This window comes from Neltuma alba, unplaced genomic scaffold (genome assembly GCF_004799145.2).
Source record: "Neltuma alba isolate B1F8T4 unplaced genomic scaffold, ASM479914v2 tig00012152_pilon, whole genome shotgun sequence".
Taxonomy (NCBI): Eukaryota; Viridiplantae; Streptophyta; class Magnoliopsida; order Fabales; family Fabaceae; genus Neltuma; species Neltuma alba.
This window is the reverse complement of record NW_021636700.1, coordinates 104,500-113,298: the sequence shown is the minus strand read 5'-3', so window position 1 is coordinate 113,298 and position 8,799 is coordinate 104,500. Positions and strand designations below refer to the sequence as shown.

The 8,799-nt window shown below is 35.9% G+C and overlaps 2 protein-coding genes across 2 annotated transcripts; both read right to left on the bottom strand.

Annotated features, from left to right (window-relative positions):
• Positions 1-350: 350 nt before the first annotated feature.
• On the bottom strand, positions 351-1,202 carry LOC114723734 (uncharacterized). Its single transcript, XM_028909967.1, has one exon. It carries the CDS (start codon positions 1,200-1,202, stop codon positions 351-353), a length of 852 nt encoding a protein of 283 aa, XP_028765800.1.
• Positions 1,203-4,257: 3,055 nt separating this feature from the next.
• Positions 4,258-8,580, bottom strand: LOC114723738 (ATP-dependent Clp protease proteolytic subunit 6, chloroplastic). Its single transcript, XM_028909970.1, has 9 exons — positions 8,453-8,580; positions 8,296-8,354; positions 7,738-7,807; positions 7,040-7,241; positions 6,894-6,959; positions 6,607-6,747; positions 5,370-5,423; positions 4,893-4,985; positions 4,258-4,555 (listed from the first exon to the last, which is right to left on the bottom strand). Exons 1-9 carry the CDS (start codon positions 8,542-8,544, stop codon positions 4,508-4,510), a joined length of 825 nt encoding a protein of 274 aa, XP_028765803.1. The 5' UTR covers positions 8,545-8,580; the 3' UTR covers positions 4,258-4,507.
• Between the last annotated feature and the right edge of the window lie 219 nt (positions 8,581-8,799).

Sequence of the window (8,799 nt, the reverse complement as noted above, 5' to 3'; positions counted from 1 at the left end):
AGTCGAGGTTCTCGAATTCTGTTTAATTTTACAAATTGATGGAATTATCTCATATAATAAAAACAAATTAGCGAATAATGCAATAGCGAACATAGATCGACTAAGCTGAAAAATCTGATCATCATCAATACAAAGAAAGGCCTTTTGAATCAGACATTCATCAGTTGAACTAATTAAAGACTCCAACTCTCTAATCTATTGGGATCGGTTTCTCCCTCCTTATTCTCATCACTAGCGAATATAGAGTTCCTACTAAGAAAGTTCTAAGAACAAAATGTACAGGCAGAATTCAACACTTAATAATAATAATAACGCAAAAGAGATCAAATCGAAGAACTGGGGCCACTTGTTCACCAAGAAACCTCTGGCCATTCTGGAAGAAGCTGCCTGAAGATTTCACGATACGAAAGGTAAAGAACTCGATCTTTAGCACCAGTACGATGATTACGTGTGCAGCCGCAGAAATACTTGAGTTGATCGAGCGTACAGTACCCCAGTATTTGCCCTAAGAACAAGAACAGCCAATTGATTTTGTCCTTATTCTCATCGATGATCGGTTTCACGCCGTCACCGGAGCAATACCTGCACGTCATCGACGGCGGCGACGACCACTCCTCGGGAGCACGGTCGTGCATGGTGCCCCTCTTGCTGGCAACGAAGCTCCAAAACTGATTCAACTTCTGTTCAAGATTGAACCCTATCTCATAATCTTTGTCGCACCTGTTGCACCGGACCATACCGGTGATGGTCTCAATCTGCAAGTCGCTGACAAGATGCCTCAAATCATGGACGACGGCGGGGCGGTTAGTGGCCCATGGATAAGGCGGTGGAATGGTTCTGTTATTATCCTCAACGTTGTTTCGAGAAGGATTCCGGCGAACGCGTCCCCGGCCCAACGGGGGCTCGCTGTTCAAATGCATCCTTGGTGGCGACGGTGATCTGGCGGCGAGAACTTCCGGCGGGACAATGTAAAGAGGATGATCAGAAGGAAGTTGGATCACTGGATTTCTATAATAGAAGGATTGCATTCGCTCTACATAAACTGGAATTTGTGGCATAGTTTGAGGTTCTGATGACGGAGGAGGACGCCGCCGCCGCCGAGAAAGCCGCCGGAGACCGAGAGAAAGAGCAAGAAAATCATCACTATAATCATCATGATCATCTTCTTCTGGGCGGTGGAAATTGTCGTTGTTGTTATTCATGGTGAATGATCTGAGCCAGATTAGCGAAAAGAAAAGAATTAACAAGAACTGATGTTTTCTTTTCTCAGAGAGAATGGATATAGTTTTATAGGAAGAACCAAAGAAGAGTCCAAGAAAAGATAGGATTTGGCTAAGTTGGAATGATGATTTCTTTTTCAAAATTTGAAGTGGAAATTCCGTGTGATTTGGTAAAAATAAAATGAAATCTTGTCTGTTACGTACGGAATCAGGTTCCCTGACCCTGCAGTTAGGTTGAAATCCATTTAAGATATATAAAATTTATAAATTTTGTACTTCAAGAAATATAATTGAAGTATATAATTTTTATATAGGGTTATAATTACACTCACCATTCTGTTATAATTTTTCTACCAATATTATAGGGTCAGTTCATATACGCTGATTTCGTGTGAGAATATATATTTAGTTATGTGATGTATTTATATATTTAAAAAAGAAATAATAATTTATATCACACTGGATATAACAGAATACAGAATTTCAATATATAGAATAATATCTACAACAAATTATCCTATTTAGAAGCTGCTCACTAATCGGCTAATCGTAGTAGTCATTCAAATTCTATTATACTATATACAAAGAAATGCGTCCAATTTAATTAAGTAACTCTTCTTGCAAACTTATTCTCTACCGCTTTACCTATTTGCATGTGTCTTTTGAAGAAGAATTAATTGATGATTTTTAATTTCTCTGATTTATTTAACATAATTATGATTTTTTGGTGCCTTGTTTGAACCTTGAGCATTATCCATACTTTACCCTGTTCTTACCATCCGAATTAGCATAATTGGGAGTTTTAACGAGTATTATTTCTTTTTTTAAAAAAAAAAAACATAACGTAACCTTTTTTCTTTTAAGCTTATTTATTATTTTAAAAAAAAATCGTTAACAATTTTATGCAGTTAAAAGAGCAACATTTTATAATTATTTCTTCACAATATTGGAATATCCATGAAATACGCAAAGGTGCATGGCCAACGATAAATTCTCACAGAGAAAATTTAAACGCGTGCGATTAAATTTTATATTTTTAATGTCTTTATATATCCAATTTATTATTTCATTTATATAGAGACATATCCACTCAATAAGAACGTAACTTTAACCTTCGGAGTATAATCAAAATATATGTATGCATGCTTCATATTCTTTCCTTCTTTCGTCCCAAAAAAAAAATGTTGTTGTCTTATGTACGCCATTATATTCCCGTCGTTTCATATTAAACTAGAGAATAATCCTGTTCGAAGTTGTTTGGTTCACAAGTTTCCCAGCTTAAATAAGAATTAATAATGCTGATATTTCAGAATAAAGCTAGAGTTGAAAAATTAATGGGGTTTGGCTGAATCATCATTTATTGATCCAAATAAGGAAAGGGAAGAAAAGAGGAGGAGAAAAGAGATAGAGAGACTATAGAGGAAGAAGAGAAAGCAATAAAAGAGAGAAAAATTAGACGAACATAAGAGAAATCTCATCTAATTGTCATCATATACACATATGCATAGCTTTTGCACGTAATGTTAAAGATATTTTAAAGGATAATCTTATAGGAAGGTGCAAAGTTTATGGAACCCCTTGATAGATACTAGCTATTTATCTTAATTTAGTCTTTATAAGCTACATTATTTCTTAAATTCAATTAATATCTTAGATTTTATCGAAATATCTCACCGACTATATGTTTGTAACGTGTGTTCATATTTTTCAAAGTGCATGGTAATTGTATCTTATCTCAGTACAATTTTTTCCAACGCATTTTACAAGTTGATCATAAGTTGAAGTAAATTTAGTTAGTTTCGAGTGAATCAGGCACATCGAGCTATTTCGTGTAATAAACCTTAAGATAAATGAGGACGAAGATCAAAAGGAAATAAAAAGTCATCCTGACAAATGGATCGGATCTTATCTTCCTCTGTCTTATTATTTTCCTTTTCATGTTTCAGTGACAGAAGAAATTTAAATTTATAAATCACACCTATTAGGTCAATACATCTGGTCGGTCATATTATAAATCATTTTAAATTCTTTTTGGTCCGAATTATTTTTATTATAACTCATCACTGCTTGAATTTTACGCAATAAGGACAGAATTAAATTAACTTTGTCGCGACTGTTAATTATAGGAATGAGTTTGAAATTATATATATACATATGAATTATGAAGAATAGTAGATCTATTTATTGACTTTTTATTTCCTGTGATATATAAATTCTCGTTTTCTTCAAATGCATCGCTTTGGTTTTGATTCAGAAGCTCTTGTTACTTGTTTTTGCTTGCTCTTTTTCCTGGGTTAGAAGTTATTTCCTTTGTTCTTGTCTTGCTTTTCTCATCGCTTCAGTAGCTCTCTTCCTTTGATTATCTATCTGTTAAATCCATCATTTTTTTCTGTTTTCGTTCTTAATAATCCCTTACAGGTCTCGTGTTAAACTTCACGGTAAAAAAAGCTCTAGGTAAATTGGAGAACTAGCCGAAAATAAATTCTTTAGAAAAATTCTATTGAGTGCCAAGACAGGCATTCAGGATATCAATTCAGGGTATAACTATGAGCTCCGTAATATTTTCTTTAAAAAAAACAGAATAACGAAGGAAAAAGAATTTCAAGTTGACACAGAAAAAACATAATCCCCTTTTATCGATCAATTAAGTCTTTCCAGATATTAGTTATACTTAGTAAGTATGAACTCCACATATTGAGAGAATTATGCCAAAAAGACTAAATTCACCAACATCTTATCCTTAAAAATAACGAGTAACAGATGTTCATTTTCTTACTCGTAAATTTGCGTTGTCTGAGTGGTAAATTGTATTTCTAGTAGTAAGTTGGCCTTATATGATCAATAGATACTCGTAGTTCGACATATAGATGTGTTATATAAGTGATAAATTTGAGTACTTTTTCAATAATTAATTTGTGAATTTGATAGTTCTATGAAGCGATGAAGAATTAACTGAAACTGCAAAAAGATAGAGCTGTTGGTCGAAACACGATATTAACCACTCCCCGAAGTCAAAAGCATGGAGTGGAAGGAGACATTTAGAAGACTTAAAAGACTATCATTTATAAATTAAACTCTACAGCATTAATGTGGCATGACTTTAACATGTTCAACTAGCTTTCTGATAAACAAATATTTTTTCCGATAACAGCAGAAATTGTGAAAAAAACAAAAAAGCTAATATGTCAAATACAATTGCTGTGTTGGAGATCCAAAATGAATTTGAGGCCGGCTCCTCAGAATTCCTAATGTCTGGAGAAAAATAATAAATGATGACACAGAAAGATTCAGTACTCCGTTTCCAGGACACCGTCAATGAGACCGAACTCCAAAGCCTGCAAATAAATAAAAAAACAACGGGAAGAACTGATTAAATTGTAGGATTGGCCCAACAAAACAGTGAACAGATCTGATGTACAACGGGATGCGGATTAGGAAACAGTAAAGAGAATTAAGAGATCAGGGAAGGGAGAGAGGCCTTCCCGCAGTTTAGGAAAATTCTTAAATACACTCGGTAAAAGACTGGTGGCGTCAAAAAGAACTGACAAAGCAGTAGAAAACAGTTGTTCACAAACTTCATCTTGCCGAGAAGGTCGGAAATTATTGTCTAAGAGTTCATCCAACGTCCATGCAACAAATTCTCGAAGTTATTGAAAAAATTGACCATATTACCTCAGAAACAGACAGAAATCTGTCCCTCTCGGTGTACTGTTGCACCTTCTCCAACGGTTGACCAGTAAAAGCAGAATACATCATGTCAATTTTCTGTACCCCAAGTAAATAGGGGAAGAGAAGGTAGTTAGGCTAAGCATTGCACCGAATGTCAAAACAAGAAGACTGCTATCATGGAAACTTGAGACCAGGATGTATGAAGGTTTAGCGCACTTCAAAAATTGGGATTTTAAGATCCCGCCTCTTAAAGCCAAGTGTAAAATATAGATTTCCAGATAGAGGCAACTGATGACCACTGACTCAGAAAACCCAACAATATTTTGGATGCCCTTCTATGATTGTCATAAATACTTTTCTGGTAAAGAATATAATTACTCTTCATGCACTTTCACCTCCCACAATACACACAAAGCTAACAGTTTACTTAGGTATTTCAGCCATGAGTTAGGAGCATTCAACAGTTGGAGAAACACTAACATGGCGAGATTGAACAGCTTCATTCACTTGGCGTCTCACATCTTCTACATGACCCTACAAGCAGATTAAGAGCAATTAGATCCGTGACACCTTTAAAACAAAGAATATACATCATCCAAAAGTTTTCATCCAATGCCAGTCCAAATTACTTGATTGCAGTCGCCAGATAAAAATACACGCATTCAACAAGTTAATGGACTATTGTACCACAACTCAAGTCAGACTACAAAAAGGTGCTTTTACAGGGGTGAAAGAGTGCTTCATAGTCCGCTTGAAAGAGGAGTCTTCTTTCAATAGGAATGAGTAGATCAGTTAGACGACACATTTTAATCTGTCCGTTAGACTAAAAAGGGACAAATTCCACATTTTGACACGCAGATCCCATCTTCCTATGCAGGCAAAATTTATTTTCCTTATATTTCACATATTACTACAAGGCTTATTGTTACTAAATATTTTACATATTACAGGGTTTCAAAGAGTCTTGAGAAAAGGTAACGGCATCTGATAACTGTGAAAGTGTGAATGTGATATATCCAAGCAGCAAATCTTCCCTGTAAGGGACTTGTTAATATAATACAACTAAAAGTTCATATATTGATGCAATTAAACTAGATTTTGAGCGTTAATATGAATACGTAAGTCATGAATCCTGCATTTGGTAGCCCTAAAGAGAAGAAAAATATCAAGAGCTAAAGCGTGATTAAAGCATGACCAAATATAAGAATCGTTTTAAGCCCGAACATAAAATATACAGTGTCATGGCAAGATTATCAGCAAAAAAAGACAAATGTATTTATCCCATGAAATTCAAAAGTAGATATCAGAGAATAAACATATACATTTTTAATTTCTTTTAAGTCTACATCGCCTTCTCCTTTCATTGCACCTCACTGTATTGTTCTCTACAGTCCATTAGCATATGCACAAACTTCTAACAGGCATGGTTGACAACTTCACATAGGGTGGTTAGACACGATACTCTCTTTTCAGAGTTTCTAAAACACAGGGTTCGTTTTGTTTCATTCATTACATACAGAACACCAAGAAAATAAAAACAAAATGAGAGTTTAAAAAAAACTTAAGTTGAGGACCGTGGTTAATACAATGTGACAAACACTAACATCCACTATTTATTTTCTCTGCCCAATAAACAGGGAAATATTCTTCTCTTTCATGGATTCTCATTCTCTCAAGTGTATCATCTCTAACAAAATAACAAAGGGGCAATTCTTACTCCACATCCACTCTGAGGTTGATGTATCATAATGCGTGCATTTGGCATTGAGTACCGCATCCCTTTCTCCCCACCAGCAAGGAGAAGAGCTCCTTGGCTTGCAGCTACTCCAAAACACACTGTACCAACCTTGGGCTTGATCTGGAAACAAATGGAGCAGGTTAAACGCTTTCACAGGAGGAACATTAACCACAAGGAATTTGAAAACTAGCTAAGGTGGAAATGATGTAATTGGGTTCAGAAGGTAAATCATTAGGGGCAAAATGAGAAAAGTTTTACAATCTTACCCAAGACATGCAATCATAAATTGCCAACACTGAATAAGTGCTTCCACCAGGGCAGTTTAAATATACCTACAGTTATAAGCAGCCGAGTATAAATACCATTCCAAGCTCTACAAAAGTAAAATGACAATTGTGAAGACATATCAAACCAGTATATCCGAATCCTCATCAATAGTAGCTAGTGTCACAAGCTGCGATATAACTCTCTGAGCCACTTGTGAGTTGACTGGCTGTCCAATGAATATTATACGATTTCTAAACAACACAGATGATAGATCCATAGGTCCTCCAGGAGTGAAGATTGCTGGCATTACGGGTGGATTCCCCTTTTTAGCCTCTATTGCACCATAACTACAAATAAAATGGAAAATAGATAAGTTTTTTGCTCACATTCAACTGGCCAAAAATGAAAAGACAAAGCAAAAAAAAATTCAAGCTCGTATGAGAGCCCGTCAACATACAGATCCAATGGAACAAAGATTCAGCTTCACATTTTCCATATTCTTTCCGGGGGGGGGGGGGGAATTTGCATTAATGATTCAGAAGAAATCTAAAGCATTTATTAAAAAGATGTTTACAGTCAAGCTATGGAATGACTAGCCACAGTTTGCCGTATAGATGGTTCATGGTATTTATCATCATTCTTCAACATATTAGCTGAAAGCTTCTGTTATGTTTTCTAATGAAATTCTTTTAAACATAATTTTCCACAACAAGCATAAAGATACCATCCACAATACAATCAATCGCAAAGCAAGGCCATGAACATAACAAAAATAACAGAATTGGTCAATAGTAACATGATGGTACTCGAAGCAATTGAATGAGGAAAGGGATAATTGCATGCCTTGTGCTAGCATCATAGATGCTTTTCTCATCAAGTTTTAAAGGAAGACCACGGCTTTTACTCGCGAAACCTGGATTAAATAAAAATGACATATCAAAACAATGTTTCACTGTCAAGATGAAATAGCCCACATGCAGAATTCGCGACCACATAAGTCATACATAAACGCAATTTGTAAAATGTATTTGGTCAGACCAACAAAACACATTACAGGGGTGTTTGGCAACCTCCAAACCATGGTTTCAGAAACACTTTTTCGCAAAACGAGACAAATTCCTCCATATATTTACTTTGTAAACCGTAAAAGCACTTCTGAAACCATGGTTTGGTTTTTATCCAAACACCCCCTACATAAAATATACAGTTTAAGTTTGAAATCATATACAAGTCACCTACCGTGAAAAACTATACTAGTTACCGCTTACTCGCGGCACTAATTGCATCAAATAGGAAGCATTGGGATGAAACAAGTTGCCCAGATAGTTTCGTCTTTCCTAGTTTTGAATGGCTACTAAATTTTCAATTCCAGCTGAAAATAACAATAAATAGGGGAATTACCTATCTTTGTCGGGTCCCCGTATGGACTTGGCAAGGAAGAAGCGATCGACCATGGGTTGCTGTTTCACAGAAACCCAAGCTCATAATTAGAGGTAAAAAGTAGTATAATTCCACTTGGACGCAATAAATCACGTCAATTGATAATAGATATACGAACCTGTGAGAATAAACGAGGTTGGACGAGTTTGCGTTGCGAAAAGCGATAGATAAGTTCGCAGTCGCGGGAACGGAGATGGCCGGAGCTACCATTATGCAGGCAGAGAAGCGGAAAACAAAAGCTGAAGCAGCGACAAGTAGTGTTTTTTTAAAGATTTTTTATTCCACAAAAGTTCGGTTCTGGAAAAGCCCACTGGGCGATCTTCTCTCTGCTTCGACGATGGTTATCCAAATGTGGCCCAGGCCCATTTAGGCAGGGTTGGGTTTAGCCGAAGCAGCTAGTCTCTTACAATGCGGCGAATCAAGATTCGAATCCTAACTTAGAAGATGTGCCCACATTTAATACCC